This window comes from Littorina saxatilis, linkage group LG8 (assembly GCF_037325665.1).
Source record: "Littorina saxatilis isolate snail1 linkage group LG8, US_GU_Lsax_2.0, whole genome shotgun sequence".
Lineage (NCBI taxonomy): Eukaryota > Metazoa > Mollusca > Gastropoda > Littorinimorpha > Littorinidae > Littorina > Littorina saxatilis.
Window position 1 is genome coordinate 56,312,350 of NC_090252.1, and position 21,253 is coordinate 56,333,602.

Consider the following 21,253-nt stretch of genomic DNA (forward strand, 5'->3'; position numbering starts at 1 on the left):
TAGATTGCCAATTTTAAAGTCTTAGGTATGACCCGGCCGGGGCCCGGTTCGAAACCACGATCTCCCGATCACGGGGCGGACGCCTTACCACTAGGCCAACCGTGCCGGTATTTTACAATCAGGTCAATCTCTGTAGCAAGAAGGTTCTAAAAAGAAGTGCGCTCAAAGTAAGGATTTGTACACTGAATGTCGGGTCCACTGTTCTAACTCAGTGTTCTTCATGTCATCAAAGTAAGGATTTGTATACTGAATGTCGGGTCCACTGTTCTAACTCAGTGTTCTTCATGTCATCAAAGTAAGGATTTGTATACTGAATGTCGGGCCCACTGTTCTAACTCAGTGTTCTTCATGTCATCAAAGTAAGGATTTGTATACTGAATGTCGGGCCCACTGTTCTAACTCAGTGTTCTTCATGTGATCAAAGTAAGGATTAGTATACTGAATGTCGGGCCCACTGTTCTAACTCAGTGTTCTTCATGTGATCAAAGTAAGGATTAGTATACTGAATGTCGGGCCCACTGTTCTAACTCAGTGTTCTTCATGTGATCAAAGTAAGGATTAGTATACTGAATGTCGGGCCCACTGTTCTAACTCAGTGTTCTTCATGTGATCAAAGTAAGGATTAGTATACTGAATGTCGGGCCCACTGTTCTAACTCAGTGTTCTTCATGTGATCAAAGTAAGGATTAGTATACTGAATGTCGGGCCCACTGTTCTAACTCAGTGTTCTTCATGTCATCAAAGTAAGGATTTGTATACTGAATGTCGGGTCCACTGTTCTAACTCAGTGTTCTTCATGTCATCAAAGTAAGGATTTGTATACTGAATGTCGGGCCCACTGTTCTAACTCAGTGTTCTTCATGTCATCAAAGTAAGGATTTGTATACTGAATGTCGGGCCCACTGTTCTAACTCAGTGTTCTTCATGTGATCAAAGTAAGGATTAGTATACTGAATGTCGGGCCCACTGTTCTAACTCAGTGTTCTTCATGTGATCAAAGTAAGGATTAGTATACTGAATGTCGGGCCCACTGTTCTAACTCAGTGTTCTTCATGTGATCAAAGTAAGGATTAGTATACTGAATGTCGGGCCCACTGTTCTAACTCAGTGTTCTTCATGTGATCAAAGTAAGGATTAGTATACTGAATGTCGGGCCCACTGTTCTAACTCAGTGTTCTTCATGTGATCAAAGTAAGGATTTGTACACTGAATGTCGGGTCCACTGTTCTAACTCAGTGTTCTTCATGTCATCAAAAATGGGTATAAAGTACACTCAAAGCATCTGTGCGCTACATGCAGGCTTCAGCCCGGTATTTGACCCCTCAAACAAATTCTGATGGGACATAGTAAAAAGCGCAAAATGACAGGTAGACTGCCGACAGGTAATCCGACAAGATCAGTAAGTCTCCCTTCTTGGACTTTCTTTATTTGGTGTTTAACGTTTTCAACCGTTCAAGGTTATATCGCGACGGGGAAAGGGGGGAGATGGGATAGAGCCACTTGTTAATTGTTTCTTGTTCACAAAAGCACTAATCAAAAAATTGCTCCAGGGGCTTGCAACGTAGTACAATATACGACCTTACTGGGAGAATGCAAGTTTCCAGTACAAAGGACTTAACATTTCTTACATACTGCTTGACTAAAATCACGCTGAGGGCTTTTAACAGCGGCTGCAGCCACTTTGCCTTCAGCTTTTGGCCCCATCAGTGAAGATGACTCTGTGCCCAGAAAGTGGACAGACTTACTTGATGAAAACTGGAGAATATTATCGTGTGCTCGTGTCAACAACAGAAAAGGGGAGGGGGGGGGGGGGGAGCTATGTTGACGATTTTTTTTCTACTGTGTGACTGCGTTTTCGGCAACAGAAAAGGGGGGGGGGGAAGTTATGTTGACGATTTTGTTAGTGTCTGACAGCGTTTTCGGCAGCAGAAAGGGGGGGGGAGGGGGAGTTATGTTGACGATTTTGTTAGTGTCTGACAGCGTTTTCGGCAACAGAAAGGGGGGGGGGGAGTTATGTTGACGATTTTGTTAGTGTCTGACAGCGTTTTCGGCAACAGAAAGGGGGGGGGAGTTATGTTGACGATTTTGTTCGTGTCTGACAGCGTTTTCGGCAACAGAAAGGGGGGGGGGGGGAAGCTATGTTGACGATTTTGTTAGTGTCTGACAGCGTTTTCGGCAACAGAAAGGGGGGGGGGGGGAGAGCTATGTTGACGATTTTTTCTATTGTGCGACTGCGTGTATCGATAACGAACAACGGGAGTCAAGCTATGTGGAAGAAGAGATGTATGTATATATACATGTTATCGTGTGCCTGTGATCATCAATAACGGGAAACCAGAAAAAAGCTGTGTGGAGGAAGATTGAATCTTTCATCGTGTGCCTGTGATCATCAATAACGCGAAACCAGAACAAGCTTTGCGGGGGAAGATTGAATCTTTTATCGTGTGCCTGTGTTTATCGAAAACGGGAAGGAAATCGCATCGCATTTCCTCATCGCGTATCCCTCTAGAACAGCCGCAAGTGGAAACCAAAAACGGCTTCATTCAATTTTTACACGCTATCAGTAAAAAATAAAACCCTCGTTAATCATTCTTCTTTGCTCGTTATCTGTTGGCCGCTGTGATCAATGCAACAGAGGCGTGTAATCATCCCATTTCTTTCTTTTCTTTCTTTATTTGGTGTTTAACGTCGTTTTCAACCACGAAGGTTATATCGCGACGGGGAAAGGGGGGAGATGGGATAGAGCCACTTGTCAATTGTTTCTTGTTCACAAAAGCACAAATCAAAAATTTGCTCCAGGGGCTTGCAACGTAGTACAATATATTACCTTACTGGGAGAATGCAAGTTTCCAGTACAAAGGACTTAACATTTCTTACATACTGCTTGACTAAAATCTTTACAAAAATTGACTATATTCTATACAAGAAACACTTAACAAGGGTAAAAGGAGAAACAGAATCCGTTAGTCGCCTCTTACGACATGCTGGGGAGCATCGGGTAAATTCTTTCTCGTCCCAACCAATATAATAATAATAATAATAATGGACATTTGCTATAGCGCATAATCATGTATATGCTCAATGCGCTTTACAATAACTAGAATTAACATAACTAATGATAAAACCATACACAATGAACACGACCCACAATCTACATAACATAGCATACTCAGCATACTCCATGCAAGCAAACACAAAAGCTTAACACACTCCAAGCACGCAAGACCAAGCAAACAGGGTAAAGACAAAACAAAGTCATACAAGCAAAAGCATACAAGCAAAATTAATACCGAACTCCATGCAAACAATACTCAAAACTCAACAAAAAAACAAAAAACAAAATATGGGACTCCCCCTAACCCGCGGGGGGGCAATCATCCCATTAAGTTCAGTTCAAGAGCAGAGAGGAGGACAGCAAAAGAAAGGAAGAAAGAAGGGTAAAAAAAATATTTAAAAAAAATAAAAAAAATAAAAATTGGTCAGAAAGAGAAAACGGAATGTATTATATCTCTACTCGTGATGTGATTTCAATCTAAACGTTTTGTCCAGTCTGTTAGTTACCTGGCGGATTGTCAAGAAAATCAAAGAGCACACAAAACAAAGCATTCTTTGAGATTGACAAACACTGCTTGTGTCATGTATGCCACAATTACACCTCTCCAACAACCCCCCCCCCCCCCACCCCCCACCCCCACATGCACTCTTTTTATATTTAGTCAAGTTTTGACTAAATATTTTAACATCGAGGGGGAATCGAAACGAGGGTCGTGGTGTATGTGCGTGTGTGCGTGCGTGTGTGTGTGCGTATGTGCGTGTGTGTGTGTGTGTAGAGCGATTCAGACTAAACTACTGGACCGATCTTTATGAAATTTGACATGAGAGTTCCTGGGTATGAAATCCCCGAACTTTTTTTTCATTTTTTTGATAAATGTCTTTGATGACGTCATATCCGGCTTTTCGTGAAAGTTGAGGCGGCACTGTCGCGCCCTCATTTTTCAACCAAATTGGTTGAAATTTTGGTCAAGTAATCTTCGACGAAGCCCGGACTTCGGTATTGCATTTCAGCTTGGTGGCTTAAAAATTAATTAATGACTTTGGTCATTAAAAATCTGAAAATTGTTAAAAAAAATAAAAATTTATAAAACGATCCAAATGTACGTTTATCTTATTCTCCATCATTTGCTGATTCCAAAAACATATAAATATGTTATATTCGGATTAAAAACAAGCTCTGAAAATTAAATATATAAAAATTATTATCAAATTTTTTTTTCGAAATCAATTTAAAAACACTTTCATCTTATTCCTTGTCGGTTCCTGATTCCAAAAATATATAGATATATGTTTGGATTAAAAACACGCTCAGAAAGTTAAAACGAAGAGAGGTACAGAAAAGCGTGCTATCCTTCTCAGCGCAACGAATACCCCGCTCTTCTTGTCAATTCCACGGGCACTGCCTTTGCCACGGGCGGTGGAGTGACGATGCTACGAGTATACGGTCTTGCTGCGTTGCGTTGCGTTCAGTTTCATTCTGTTAGTTCGACAGCTTGACTAAATGTTGTAATTTCGCCTTACGCGACTTGTTTTAGTTTTGTTGTTGTTGTTGTTCTTGTTCTTGTTTGGGGGGGTAACTGTTTTGTGTCTGTTCTTTTTATATTCTTCCAAGCTCAACGGGCACAGGGCCATTACGAGGCTTAAATCTGTCTACAGTGACGGAACAACAGTTACTATAGTTACGCTGTAGGAAATATGCAAGACACAAACACATGCCCAGCCTCGCGGTGACGATCAGTTTGTTGATGTGACTGCGTAACCGAGATCAGTTCAATTCTCGAGCATCAATCTTACTTTTTTTTCCTCACAAATCTTCGACTTCCCTGTGGAATGAGCTTCCAGATACTGCTAAACAACTTGATTCTATTGGGTTATTTAAAAAACGTATTAGTTCTGATGATTCTGTTGTTCCCTCGTATAGATACACATCTGATCGAAAATCAGAACTTATCCATTGCAGACAGATTGAGGATCAGCAATCTAAATAGTGATCTATTTGACAGATATTTAATTCCCGACCCGTCATGCACTTGTGGTTATCCTGTTGAAAATGCGGAGCACTATATTTTTCATTGCCCCTTATCTCTTCAAATACGTGAAGCCACCTTGTCAACACTGCCCAACTATGCTAACCGCTGATGATTTTCTGTATGGCAATAGAGACAAGTCAGACAGCGAAAATGCATTGATATTTGACCAGTTATTCAGGTTTATCTTTATTAAGCAAACGTTTTGAATAATGAATGCATTTATCTCATCCATGTTCGAAACGACCATGTGCAGTACTGTTTACATTTCCTTGTTCTGGTAGTATTCTATTTTCAACCATGTGGAAGTCATTGTATGCGTGTGTGTGCGAGTGAGTGTGCGAGCGCGTGTGAGTACTGTTGTTAGTTTAGCATTGTTTTTTGTTTGTTGTTTTTTTCTTTTATTGTTACATGTTTGTCTACCATAATTTACCATTATTATTTTGACATTATTTCAAACTTGTTATATTAAAATCGTCCGCCAAATGTCATTTGCTTTTAAGAGTACGCTCATAAGCCTAGCTTGTTGTGCTCCATGTTCCTTATTTCATGTATGCGGCAATAGTACCAATGAAATTTATTGAATAAACTTGTTTAAACCCGTCTGGCACATCGTCATTCACTTTGCCAAACACGTACATTTTCCAAATAGATGGGTGCTTTAAATCTTATTTCTGTGTTTGATGTGAGAGCTTCGCTTCATTTGTTTGTTTGCTTAACGCCCAGTCCACCACGAAGGGTGATATCAGGGCGGTGCTGCTTTGACATTTAACGTGCGCCACACACAAGACAGAAGTCGCAGCACAGGCTTCATGTCTCACCCAGTCACATTATTCTGACACCGGACCAACCAGTCCTAGCACAAACCCCATAATGCCAGACGCCAGGCAGAGCAGCCACTAGATTGCCAATTTTAATTAAAATCTTCGGTATGACCCGGCCGGGTTCGCTTCGTTTGTGCATCGAGTTATCTCTAGATGTGTCGGCGTCGTATCACTTTAAAATTTTTTTAAAAAAGCATAGTTATTCAGGTGTACACGATTCAGCTCACTATCTCAAATAGTTCACTTTTTTTCTTGCATATCTACATGGGATAAGCTTTCTTTCTTTCTTTATTTGGTGTTTCTTTCTTTATTTGGTGTTTAACGTCGTTTTCAACCACGAAGGTTATATCGCGACGGTATTTGGTGTTTAACGTCGTTTTCAACCATTCAAGGTATGGGATAAGCTTATCGCTCGACTTTTACCAATGCCAAAAAATCAACATATCCTGACTGAATTTTGTTTCCTGCAGGGTTGTTTGTTTGTTTGTTTGTTTGCTTAACGCCCAGTCCACCACGAATGGTGATATCAGGGCGGTGCTGCTTTGACATTTAACGTGCGCCACACACAAGACAGACGTCGTCCTGCAGAGTTGGAGTTTTCGTTGATTTCTTGATTTGTTTTAATGAATTAATTTCTAAAAAACCACGTGTGCGCAGGACTATTTTCACACGATCGACAGTGCATGTCGACAAAAGGCACGCAGCACGTGCAGCCAGAGCTTGGTCCAAGTCCAGAACAGGCGGGACAACTGTGCCAGTGATGGAACCTGGCTCCCCATTATTGATTATGTGCAAGAAGTTTCATTCTGCATTAAGGGAATGTTGATAAGTGCAGTGTCGCACGCGAAGAAAGAGGATAATTCTAATCAGACCTTGGTTCAGAACAGGCGGGAAAACTGTGTCAGTGATGGAACCTGGCTCCCCATTATTGATTATGTGCAAGGGGTTTCCTTCTGCATTAAGGGAATGTTGATAAGTGCACTGTCGCACGTGCAGAAGGAGGCTAATCCAATCAGGTAGCAAGACAGTGCAACGGAATGTACAACTCCTCACGGCTACACACTATTGATTTTCTGTACGAGTTCTTCTGTTGTGCAATACGGACACACAATTGAAGCGTCGAAGGGGTAGAGGTGTGCGAGAGGTGAATGAGGTGGGTTTTTTTATCGTTGCTTTTTATTCTTTCTTTATTTTTTTTGTCTCGAAAAACCTAGGGTCGAGTTATGTAAATCTGGCCCAAAACCTAACCTGAATCGTCAGGGCCGTTCACATGGCAGACTCTTTGCCGACTTGGCCTCGCCGGACAACTCGGAAGCGATTTCAAACCGACAAAAGTTGGTGAAAGTTGGTTGAAAGTCAGCCATGTGAACGACACTTAAGACCGATTCAGCATCGATGTTATTTTGGTTTAAACAAAATTGTATTCAGGATTTCTTCGCATGAACAGTTCAAAACACAACTAGGACACGCACTCAAGCAAATGCTTATATCACGTGACCAGAACAATACTAAGTTACACACATTTTCGTAATGGTGGACATAACAACAATAAACCAGAGGAACAAATTGAAAGAATGGGGATGGGGAGCTAACTAGGAACAAAGGAATCTACAGAAGATAAAAAGAAAAGGGAGGGAGAGGGGGAAGAAAGTACTAACAACCACAAGGAGAGGCTAGGACGAAAGCGCATAGGAAGATAGCATCAAGTCTAAGACATGCAACATGTAAATTCAAGTAAATGTAACAATTTTTTATGGAAGGCAGTAGTTCGTTAACATATAAAATACGAGACAAACGATAATAATCATTTCTTGTACGCTGCCTATGTAATCAAATACGATAACACAGGGAGAGGCTGTGTGGAGGTACGCATACGCCTGCCCACACACATATACACTATCAATGCGTGAACACATCCATCAAATCAATCGACCAGATTTAACAATAAACGATTGGACAGACTCAAATATCAATATGTTATTACGAACAGAATATTGCTCGCTACCTTTTAATAATATTTCCACGCGTCTGAAGTGAACAGGCAACGAATTGATTGTTGTCAGACGAGCATCTGCATACAAGGTGCAGTTTAATAAGTAATGTTCGGATGTTTCATTTGGATCACCGCAAGCACACTGTGCGTTATCTTTTAGATGGCGTTTACACAAGTCTGAGTTAAGGTTACTAATATTTAAACGCATTCTGCAGTGTTGAACTTCTGTCTGTCGTTTTCCAAAATAATAATAAGCTGGTACACTATGATCAGGACTTTGTAAATAATGCTTAAACTCGCTTATTGAATTTGTTGTTTTAATCACATCAGGCAAATTATTCCATAAAACTGTGGAGAATGGAATGAAGGATGTTCTGAATATGTCTGTCCTATGTGCTGGTACGAATCTTTCGAATGGTCGTCTTCTGTGGTAGGGATTTAGTGAAGAGACTAGTGGTGGCAAGAGGTTAATTAGATATTGTGGACATTTACCATGAACCATTTTGTGAAATAAAATTAATTTATGTCGTTTTCGGCGTTCCTTTAAACTACAAAAACCACTTTCTTTGTAAATCTTATCATGGCTTGTTCCCCGCACACCGCCAATTATAACTCGTAATGCTTCAAGGTGTAAGTTTTCAAGTGTTTTTGATAAGGCTTCGGTACAATTGTCCCATAACACATCAGCGTAATCGAAATGTGGCAGAATAAAAGATTTATACATTATTTCCAAACTATTTCTGCATAACTTATACTTGTAATATCTTAAGCAGTTAATCAACAAAGTGGTCTTTTTCACAATATTTCTAATTTGAGCGTCCCATTTACAATCGTTTTGCAAAAAAATGCCAAGATGCTTGTGTTCTGGTATGTCTTCCAGGAGATTTCCATTAAAAAATAGGGGGTCATTTTGGTTTAAATCGCGTTTTATATTCAGCAGTTTAGTTTTGGTTTCATTAAATGTAACTTTCCAGCGTGCTGCCCAACTACTAATTTTATCAAGGTCAGAATTGAGAATTTCGGCACGTCGTATCGGATCATGTAGTGCAAGTGACAAACTAGTATCATCAGCAAACAATTTGATAACAGACTCAATATCATTTACAATATCATTTATATAATTCAAAAATAACAAGGGGCCTAACACTGAACCCTGAGGAACGCCTGCTTGTAAACCTTTTAACTCTGACTTGGCACCTTTAACAACATCGATGTTATTTTCTGTTTAGTTTTCGACCAACTCTTTCAAAACTGTTGACATGGTTTTTTGGTTTGTTTGTTTGTTTGCTGAACGCCCAGCCGACCACGATGGGCCAAATCAGGGCGGTGCTGCTTTGACATATAACGTGCGCCACACACAAGACAGAAGTCGCAGCACAGGCTTCATGTCTCACCCAGTCACATTATTCTGACACCGGACCAACCAGTCCTAGCACTAACCCCATAATGCCAGACGCCAGGCGGAGCAGCCACTAGATTTCCAATTTTAAAGTCTTAGGTATGACCCGGCCGGGGTTCGAACCCACGACCTCCCGATCATGGGGCGGACGCCTTACCACTAGGCCAACCGTGCCGGTGGTTGTTTGGTTATTTTTGTGTATCGTCTCTTTATCATGCAGTTCTTGCTATTGGAGACCGATGCCAGTTTGTTTCCTTTTCCAGTTCACATGGTAACTTCTCTATGCTTAAAAGCTGATTCCACATAACAAAACAAACAAAACCACTTTTCTATGTTTAAACTATATACAATCAGGTCAATCAATGTAAAAAGAGGTTCTAAAACTTTAGAACTTTCACAGTTTGTACGTAACTGTTGACATAAGGCGCATTGTGGAAAGTTCATATTGCCAGCGGTAGTCTTATTAGGACTGATAACACTATCTGTCGTTCACAAAAACAGTGAAAGCCAGCATCCAGCATCCGACTTCTTGAACACGGCTGATGGTCAGTAAATTAATATAAGGGAAGTAGGTCAGCCATCTGATGTTTTTCCTGCCATCGTGACTTCTCTTTACCGCTCGGACAAGCATCGGCAGCTGGCCGGAGTACTACAGACACGTTTTGGCGGGGACGTCTCTCTCTCTCTCTCTCTGTCTCTCTCTCTAACTCGAACGGTCATCGTTGTTGTCACTGTCTCAAACTTTGAACCTCGTTCAACTCAATGTGGCTCCGCCGGAGGCTCAAAAAATGTCAGCGGTGTTCAGTAGTGATTCCTCCTAATTAAGTCACCAAAATATGATAAAATCAGGTCTACAGATAGAGAGTCTTAAAAAAAGGGATAATGTTACTTGCAGATGTTATGCGCGGAAAATCTTTACCAACAAAACACCTTAAAAGGGAAGTTGGGCTCCATTTTTTTTTTATGCAAAAGACAAGGACGGAAATATATATTTTTTAAACACGTCTTCGACAGAGACCGCATTTAGTTTGACGACCGAAGTGACTGAATACCTCTACACCCCACGACCCGAGCAGAAACACAGTAGTCCCCGCAGTGCCATCATTGATTGAGAAAAGGACAATGATCACCCAGGCTACCAATCCGATGACAACAGCAGCCAGCACTTCACTTGTTCGGTGGCATAGAGAATATGTAGTTCTAAGTTCAGTCAACGGTGGCCTAGTGGAAAGGCGTCCGCCCAGTGAGCGGGAGGTCGTGGGTTCGAACCCCGGCCGGGTCATACCTAAGACTTTTGCAATCTAGTGGCTGCTCCGCCTGGCGTCTGGCATTATGGGGTTAGTGCTAGGACTGGTTGGTCCGGTGTCAGAATAATGTGACGGGGTGAGACATGAAGCCTGTGCTGCGACTTCTGTCTTGTGTGTGGCGCACGTTAAATGTCAAAGCAGCACCGCCCTGATATGGCCCTTCGTGATCGGCTGGGCGTTAAGCAAACAAACAAACAAACAAAAAGTTCAGTCAAGTAGCCACCACTTTAAACTGTTCCATAGTCGTAATTTCACCAGTAATGATTTTTTTTGGCACCGTACCCCCCTCCCCCCAAACTTGACACGGTGTACGGCTGCCTTTGATTAAACCGAGCGAGGCAATAAACAGTCCCCTCGTAAAACGTCAAGCGTAGTGGTGCATGGAGTGGCCCATGCATGCACATCAAGAAGACGGGGGAGGATGGTTGGTTGGTTTTTGGGGTTTAATGTCTCTTCAGCAGATGCTAGCTGCTATTCGAGACCGATGCAGTTATTTTCTTTTCCCTTCATATGGCAAGTTCTACGTTTCAGACTATCTACATTCAAATCTATCACTGTAAAAGAAGGTTCTAAAAATTAATCATTTTCACTTCTGGTACTTTAAATCTTGTAAAAAATCTTGATCTCTTTTAAAAAGTTAAAAATCTTGTCCGGGGGAACATCCCGGAATAAAACCTTCAGTGTTTCCGCATTGTAGTGTTTGTCTCGAAATTCTTGAACGTCTACACATTTTGTGAGAACATGTTCTAATGTCAGACGGGGGAGGAGCAGGCAGAGGCCGAAAAGAAGAACTGAATAGTACCAAAGATCTTCCAGACTACGCTGCCTGGGAGATACTTGGTAGTACTAGTTCCGGTATATATATATATAGCAGTACCTAACATGTAAACAACAACAACAACAACAACAACAACAACAACAACAACAACAACAACAACAACAACAACAACAACAACAACAACAACAACAACAACAACAACAACAACAACAACAACCAAAATACTAAAGACGAAACGTGACGTCTAGTTGCAGCCCAAGTACCCAGATGAACAACAAGAAGTAAAAGAATAAGGAGGTTGGTTGGTTTTTGGATTTTAATGTCCCTTCAGCAGATGCTAGCTGCTATTCCGAGACCGGAATAAAGAGGAGAAGAAGAAGAATTGAAAAGTAGCAGAGACAGCAGCAGCACTATTAGCTTTCGTGTCCAAAAACGCAATTTATAAAAATAAAAATGTAAATTAAAGTGTATTATACTTGCACCCGACGAACGTAGAAGAACAAGAAAAGAGGAGGAGAAGGAGGATGTCACGAAATGAGGAAGAAAACACATCGTGTTTACCAGGAAGAAGAACATATTTATGTAATTTACCACATAAAAGTGTGCGTGTGTGTATTGTAGTTGTAGTCGTGGTAGTTCAACGTGCACAGAAATATCATTTTGCAAAAACAAACACACACAAAATCGATCAACGCTAGCGCAGTGGCTATCCAATGACAGTCTGAACCGTCCCCCAACCTTCATTGACCTCGTTTCACAGAGCGCGGAAAACCAAAACAAGCCCCCTGCGAACTGTGACCCACTTTCTCTCACTGTCACTTACCCGCTGTTTCCCGCACGTGCATCGCGCACACCATCACAACCACCATCAGCACAAACTTCGTCGTCGTCGTCATCCTCATCGCACTGTCAAAACGAGATGAGTATCGTCTCAACATCGCAGTTTTCGCTGTAGAGCTTTCAAATTTTCCCTGCTCGGCAGCTGCCATGTTGCTTTGTTTACAACCATGAACGCGTGGGAACTGCGCACCCACTCTCTCGCTCAGCCTTTCTCGGCGTATTTCTGTCGTCTCACACGCGCTCTACTCTTAGAGGCTCTCCTACACAGCGTTTGGCGCGCTCAGCCGCATAACACAAGACTATCGTGGAATCGGCGCTGACCAGACCTCTGGCATTTTCAGCACATACTGAGTCTCGCAGCAGGAGCTCATGGCAGAGACTGTGGAGAATACTGACTGGTCTCTGTTCTCTCTCTCTCTCTCTCTCTCCAAGCGGCCTCTGGCGCGCTCAGCTGAGGACCAGCAGAATTAGCACTGGGCAGAGACCTCTGGAACTACGGTACTCTCAGAAGCAGCTTCTCTGCAGGAGCTCAAATACTGCTCTCTCTCTCTCTCTCTCTGTGGCTCTCTCTCTCTCTCTCTCTCTCCACGCAGACTCTGGTGCGCTCAGCTGGAGACCGGTAGAATCAGGACTGGGCATTGCTCTCCAAGGCAGAGTCTCAGCAGGAGGTCACGGGCAAGGACTGGGCATTGCTCTCCAAGGCAGAGTCTCAGCAGGAGGTCATGGGCAAGGACTGCATACGGTATCTGTTCATAACACTCACTCTCGGCGATGGGATCACCACGATGCTTTTGGTTGTGGAAATGGGCACGGGCACTGTGCTGACGAACGCTTATGTTCACTTTTAGCCGGGTCAATCGTAAATTGAAAGAAGCTCAAAAATAGTTAAGGTCTTTTCACACTTGTTACCGCTGCTTACTTTCAGTCTATATTTCACGTCTGAACTGACTAAAACCTCGGGTAACTAAACAGTGCCTTTGTTACACCCCCGGTATAGGGGTGTGTATAGGTTTCACTGGATGTGTTTGTGTGTTTGTGTGTTTGTGTTCGCATATAGATCTCAAGAATGAACGGACCGATCGTCACCAAACTTGGTGAACAGGTTCTATACATTCCTGAGACGGTCCTTACAAAAATTGGTTAGGGAGTTATTGCTGGATTAAGATTAAGACTGACATAATAATGGTCAAAGGGAAATAACCTTCTCAGTTGGTGGCAGTGAGGGGGTGTTTTTCCTATCGGAGGAATTTCTTGTTTTTGTTAGTTTCACGAAAAATCTTCCGCGTTAGAAACCCAGTTGGTTAAATACAACACCTCACGATTACATTTAGTCACGGCATAACAATGCGTACCGCGCATCAGTGTAGCCTCAGCAACCGGTTTTTCAGGGTAGAGTAACTTTTGTCACACACTACTACCCACGATCGACAACTCCAGTCGATCACAACATATGCACAGCGTTGACCTCATGCAGTTACACCTGATCGCGTGGTAAATCCGTTTCACATCGCTGATCCCAATCACAGAAAAACACTGCCGCAGATAAAACTCAGTACTGTCGGAGTTTTTACTCCCTACATCTCACGAAAATTCCAGTGACGAAACACTTCACCAGTAGTTTACTCACACTGATGTGCATCCCACGACAACTCACTCGAGTCACAAAACAGTAGTTCGCAACTAGGTTATCCACACTAAATCTCACGACAGTTAAGTCCAAAACAGTGGCTGAAACAGTGCTGACCATCGACTGCTTCGACACTGCCTACATCCAACGACAAGTAAAGTCACACGCTGCCCTGTTGCGGGCCACTGTGCAGTATATGATCATCATCTGAGTCAACACACATGGGTTTGCATCTCTGCTGACATCGGATATATTAGCCCCTATTTTTTTTAAGTGAATGAATAGATATCCGAACACAGCTGCCGCCAGTGAAAATGACTCGCTTTGCTATGTGCAGGGGGGTTTTGGTTTGATCACCAAATGTTTCCGGCAAATACGGGTCAGTAGTGAATATGTACGGCCGACACACTGCAGAACATTTTTAGTACATCCCACAACAAATACAGTCACACACTGACCATTAGCATAACAAGTCACTGGGCAGTATATCTCATCATCCCAGTCAAGACAAAGGAGTTTGCACCTCAGCCGCTTACATCCGTCGCAGATTTTCGCACTTTTTTTTAAGGTAAAATAAATATCACCACAGCTGCAGCCAGTAACACTGAAGCTGTGTACTGTGTGTAGGGAATTGTAGGTTTGATCACCAAATGTTTCCGTACATCCCACGACAAATACAGTCACACACTGACCAGTCAGTAACAGGTCACCAGGCAGTATATCTCATCTCAGTCAAGACAAATACAGTCACACACTGACCAGTCAGTAACAGGTCACCAGGCAGTATATCTCATCTCAGTCAAGACAAATACAGTCACACACTGACCAGTCAGTAACAGGTCACCAGGCAGTATATCTCATCTCAGTCAAGACAAATACAGTCACACACTGACCAGTCAGTAACAGGTCACCAGGCCGTATATCTCATCTCAGTCAAGACAAATACAGTCACACACTGACCAGTCAGTAACAGGTCACCAGGCCGTATATCTCATCTCAGTCAAGACAAATACAGTCACACACTGACCAGTCAGTAACAGGTCACCAGTCAGCATATCTCATCTCAGTCAAGACAAATACAGTCACACACTGACCAGTCAGTAACAGGTCACCAGGCAGTATATCTCATCTCAGTCAAGACAAATACAGTCACACACTGACCAGTCAGTAACAGGTCACCAGGCAGTATATCTCATCTCAGTCAAGACAAATACAGTCACACACTGACCAGTCAGTAACAGGTCACCAGGCAGTATATCTCATCTCAGTCAAGACAAATACAGTCACACACTGACCAGTCAGTAACAGGTCACCAGGCCGTATATCTCATCTCAGTCAAGACAAATACAGTCACACACTGACCAGTCAGTAACAGGTCACCAGGCAGTATATCTCATCTCAGTCAAGACAAATACAGTCACACACTGACCAGTCAGTAACAGGTCACCAGGCAGTATATCTCATCTCAGTCAAGACAAATACAGTCACACACTGACCAGTCAGTAACAGGTCACCAGTCTGCATATCTCATCTCAGTCAAAACAAATACAGTCACACACTGACCAGTCAGTAACAGGTCACCAGGCAGTATATCTCATCTCAGTCAAGACAAATACAGTCACACACTGACCAGTCAGTAACAGGTCACCAGGCCGTATATCTCATCTCAGTCAAGACAAATACAGTCACACACTGACCAGTCAGTAACAGGTCACCAGTCAGCATATCTCATCTCAGTCAAGACAAATGAGTTTGCACCTCTGCTTACATCGCAGTTTTTAGCACTTTTTGTTTTAAGGCGAAATGCATATTAACACAGCTGCAGCCAGTACAAATGAAGCCGTGTACTGTGTGTATGGGTGTCGTTTAGGTTTGATCACTAAATGTTTCCGGCTAACACAGGTCAGGACGGCCCACACAATGCCCTCAGGCGTTTGGCTTTGACATAGTGATGGCGACAACTGTATCGTCGTGACTGCCGGAATAGACACGGCAACAGCTTTGTACACAGGCAGGTTACAAGCACACACGCCACTTATGACTGAATAGTTGAGGCAAGTCGAGCAGGAAAACCGCCAACAATAAACCAATTGCCAGTAACACCCGATCTTTATTCTCCTACAACAATACAGCATACAAATATGTCCGCCTCGTTTTGTCATTTACATTAATTCTGTGTTTTCCCAACTAAAACTTTCTCAGCCGTTTACAACTCAGTTGACCTGGTTGGTTGATTGGTTGGTTGATTGGTTGATTGATTGGTTGGTTGATTGGTTGGTTGATTGGTTCGTTGATTGGTTGGTTGGTTGGTTGATTGATTGGTTGGTTGGTTGATTGATTGGTTGGTTGGGTGATTGGTTGGTTGATTGATTGGTTGATTGGTTGGTTATTATTTTTTTTATCGTCTCTTCCAACAATTATTGCTAGCTAGTCGAGACCGATGTAAGTTTGTTTCTTGTCTCAGTTCACATGGCAAGCTCCATGCTGTTTGTTTGTTTGTTTGTTTATTTGTTGCTTAACGTCCAGCCGACTACGCAGAGCCATATCAGGACGAGGAAGGGGGGGATGAAGGGGGCCACTTGTCAAGCGATTCCTGTTTACAAATGCACTAACCCATTACTTGTGTCCCAGCAGGCTTTAGTAAAACTAAATTAATACCTACTGGAAGATTACCAGTTTCCAGTATGTTAAAATAGGCTTAACCTATCTACTGCTGGACTTACATCAGAACACTAACAGATTAAACTATACATGAATCGCGAGACAAGCGGCAAGAGAAGAGATTTTTGGAAAAAAATACAGGTGAATGAGCAAGAAGGCAGAAAAAGGAAAAGAATTCATGAAGAAAAAGAGAGCATGACAGGAAAGAGGAACCAAAAATCTACCTAACAGCAAACTAGAAAGCTCCTGCGGTTCCAAAAACAGGAGGGGCCTTTAATTTCATAACCGCAGTGCCCCACTGCGGGAAGCTCCATGCTAAAAGATCGGTTGACCAGAAGGTGTAGCTGAGTAGCCCTCAAACCTGAGTAAGAAACCAGGCAGGTGTTATAGCTTAGAGCGTTGGAAGCAAGGATACATTAATTATTAAATTAATAATCATCAGAATTGATGAAGAACGTTTCCATAGGCTCAAGACTTGTTTGGTCCTCAGACTAGGGTACATGTATAACACACACACACACACACACACACACACACACACACACACACACACACACACACACAAAGTCAATTATAGGCTTAGACTGTTAGGAGAAACTGATTGCTATACTGTAATGGGGAAAGAGACTGGGTACAAACAATGGAGCAATGATTGTGGTTGGCTATGTTTTATACCGTCCTGAAACCTAAATGGCTGTCCGGGACATATTCAAGTTTTTTTCCTTTCTCGGTTAAAATGGCAGTACCATGTTATATGAAGTCTTATATCGCGCGCGTATCTCCAGACTCGGACTCAAGGCGCAGGGATCTATTTATGCCGTGCTTAACACAAGTTTCGTTTTGGTCTAATCAAGTAGAAGGGTATATGAAGCTCATGACTTTTCACTTTTGCTTCTTCAAATCTTTTGAAAAACTCATGTCCGGAATAAAACCTACAGCGTTTCTGCAATGATTATAGCCCGGAAGGAGTCACTGAGAATATTATATGAATTATCCTGCAAGAAGAGAATGTCTGAAAACTAGACCATCACCTTGCAGACAGAGACTGTGGGCCGAAGACTAGGTCCTCAAACTTGAGTAAAGAAATCAAGTCAAGATGATAGCCCGAGAGTGTTGGAAGGAAGGGCCACTGATTACTAAACTGATTATCATGCAGGCAGAGCCTGCCTGAAGCAGACGACAGTTGTGGGTAGGCGCGCAGCAAGGCAGAGAGAGAGCATCACAGAGCAGTTCGCTGACAACAATGAGATCGGGGACTGACTATTGATCGTCCGGGTGTCACGAGCAAAGCGCGCGCGAGGTGGCTGTGAGTGTCGTCGCACTAAACTGCTTCACTATGAATGACAACGCCGCTCCAAAACTGTCAATAACGTCGCACTAGACAGCTACACATGAATGACAACGCCGCTCCAGACTGTTAGATTTAAACGTCATATTCTTTCACCCCATCGAGAATCTTAACGGCCTTTTCTATACCATGGATGAATCGGAGCTGTCAACTGTCCGTGTCGGGATGAGAGTGCAATAATAACATATGAACAGCACAGAGCTGGACTCTACAGTGTTTACCTGCTCTATCATGGCGCATCTACCGTTAGACTCAACTCGGTTGTGCGAAAATAATTGGTGGAGCCTCGGGTACCCATCGGAGATGTCTGGAACATCGGTTGACTCGAGCGTGATCGCCCCCACGACAAACAATAACAGCTCAAATCTAAACAACAACAAACGCTCCGCGAAGGTCGGTCCGGGGCATCACCGTGACGCCAGCCGCGTGGCCCAGGCCGGCGAGCCAGGCGGGCCAGGCGAGACAGCATCGCGCGCGGTCAGCGATAGTGACTAAGAAGAGGAGGGTAGGAACGACCCCGCCTCACAGTCGATGCCGGAGTGGGACGTGTCCCCTACGGCAGAGGGACTAAAATTAGCCAGGCAAGAGGAAAAGGAGTACCAACTGGCAAAAAGCAAAAAACTATGGAAACGCAGGTAAACAAATAAAACTACCCACTCAGGGAACAAAACTCAGGCTAACCGCGTCGAATTTGAATGCCAATACAAAATCAGCTCGTACAAAATGTTAGCCACGGGTTTGTTGAAAGAAACTGTACTCCCAGGGGGTCAAGCTCAGAAGTTTTAACGTAAACAAAGACATTTTAGAAAATGTGTACAAATCTCTCGTGGAAAATGTTTTTACCTTTAACCCGATTTCTTACAATGGCATTTTAACCGGTTAAAAACAAAAGCAGACTGTAAAGGAAATCAAACGGCTAACAACTGAGTCAGGCCGAGTTAGCATTTGTGTCCACGCTTCACGAAAGCCAACAAGATACACGTGGAAATGTGTGTTTCACGGAGTGAACAGAGCTCACAAACCAGCGAACAGTTAACTTCATGAATCGTAGCTAGTTTAGTAGCACACTTGACTGTCCATCGAGGAGAAAGGTCTCGATGTTAAGCGCGCGGGAGGAGAAAATGCCCGGAGAGAATGCAGGAGAAGGTTCCAGCCCCCACTTGTGTTTTCTGAGACGCGATAGTCAAAGCACACTAAGAGGTAACTTTAATAGGCATTCCGATATCGACATTTTGTATATCGTGTAAGCTGAACCGATTTACATTGCAGAAACTAGTTCGTGGAGGACAGATTGTACAAAACAAGATGTTCGCTTTTCATGTTTGTGCAGTGCGTCTAGTAACCTGTCCATGAGAGAAGGATTGCGGCCAGATGCTGGGAAAGAAGAATCATCTGAGAAGCCGCCGAATATATTATTTATCTGGACCAGTTTAGCTGAAGTTCGACGGGACTTTCACGAAGCTAGCAGCGAGGTTACAGGAAAGTCCGTATAGTTGGACCCAGAAAGGTCACGGGACGAAGTGAACTGGTTAGGTCGAGATCGCCAGTCGGAGGATCAAGTACACCGCTACGTTTTCAAGTGAAGGACATATCGGCATTTTTTGTGTGTGATCTAGTTGAGTTAGCCCATGTCCAGGAGAACATATTTAATTAAAGTATAATTAGTATTTAGCAACTAGATCAGACGGTTGCCTCAGTCTGGCCTGAATCCTAACTGTGAACAGTGACTGTGTGTTTCTGTCTACACACTGGCCGTGCGTCGGTGTCTGCACAGTAGATATCGTGTGCTGGTGGTTTCACGGGTAGGCTGTGTGTCTTTTCTGTATACCTCACGGGTAGCGATTTTTGATAGACTCCGGGTAAGATTATTGTGTTAGTTTGTGCACGGGATTGTCAAACAGAATGTTCTATGTCTTCAAACCTGTGAGTACCCGCTTTTGAATCCATAACCCTGATATCTTTCTTTTCATGATTGTGTGTGTATGTGTGTACTAGATGAATACCCGCTTCGCCGGGCACGTGTTGAACATTTTCATCGACCAGATTGTGTCCGGGGTCTACCTGAATATGCCCACCAAATTTGAAGCAGATACATCGAGAACTTTGGCCGTGCATCGCGAAGTGACACAGACAGACACACACACACACACACACAAGCCGTATATAGATATAGATGTATCGTAACTGTATCATTTATTTAACCCAATACAGTGGAGGGAACTTATAATTGGAGTTGTTTGTTCCTCAATGATATAGTAGCGCATATGCATTCATTCACACAGACTAGCACGAGTCGTTGGCCTGGCAGGCAAAATCATCGGAAGGAAGCAGGCACCTCTGTCAGGCCTGTGCACCAGCGCTCTGAAAAAGAAAGCTTCCAAGATTTTGAGCGACCAATCACATCATCTGCATTCTAAGTTTGAAGTGCTGCCGTCAGGCCGGCGACTCAGGGTGCCTATAACCCGCAAGAACTCTTTTAAAAACCCTTTTATTCCTACACCAATAACCATTTTAAATGCTGATAACAGATGTAATCTTCCGATTCTACAATTGAGCTGTTCCGACTCCCTGTGTGTGTGTGTGTGTGTGTGTGTGTGTGTGTGTGTGTGTGAGTGTGTGTGTGTGTGTGTGTGTGTGTGTGTTTTGTGCAACTGTTTGCGTGCGCTGTGTTTATTTCTGTGTTTATCAGCTTCAGTGACTGATATGTATTCATTATGCTCATTGTTTAAATGATCATGTGATAAGTTGATCTTAGTAGTGTACTTATGTTCAATTATACATTATCATCGTGTGTTATTAGAAATGCGATGTGGTGCCAAAAGACAAATGTCGATGTTTATATAAAATGAAAATGGACATAAGAGTTTTCTTATCTTATTTTATCTTATCTTATCAAGGCAGTTCACGGTCTAGCTGTTTATCGTCTCGTAAGCAGTTAGTGCTATTCGACACCGTGTCCAAGAGATAGTTGGTTATTATTGTTTATCGTATCTTCAGCAGTTTATGCTATCCGAGACCGTGGTGAGGAGAGTTGGTTATTATTGTTTATCGTAACTTCAGCAGTTTATGCTATCCGAGACCGTGGTGAGGAGAGTTGGTTATTATTGTTTATTGTATCTTCAGCAGTTTATGCTATCCAAGACCGTGGTGAGGAGAGCTGGTTATTGTTGTTTATCGTAACTTCAGCAGTTAATGCTATCCAAGACCGTGGTGAGGAGAGCTGGTTATTGTTGTTTATCGTAACTTCAGCAGTTAATGCTATCCGAGACCGTGGTGAGGAGAGTTAGTTATTATTGTTTATCGTATCTTCAGCAGTTTATGCTATTCAAGACCGTGGTGAGGAGAGTTGGTTATTGTTGTTTATCGTAACTTCAGCAGTTTATGCTATCCGAGAC

At 42.9% G+C, this 21,253-nt stretch overlaps 1 protein-coding gene across 1 annotated transcript in view; it reads right to left on the bottom strand.

The window, feature by feature from the left end:
- LOC138974751 (cubilin-like) overlaps positions 1-12,709 on the bottom strand; it is a 52,801-nt gene extending 40,092 nt beyond the window's left edge. The window contains exon 1 of the mRNA XM_070347477.1: positions 12,206-12,709. Within this exon, the coding sequence (XP_070203578.1) occupies positions 12,206-12,371 (166 nt within the window). The 5' untranslated portion in view covers positions 12,372-12,709. The remainder of the gene's footprint in view (positions 1-12,205) is intronic.
- Positions 12,710-21,253: the final 8,544 nt, after the last annotated feature.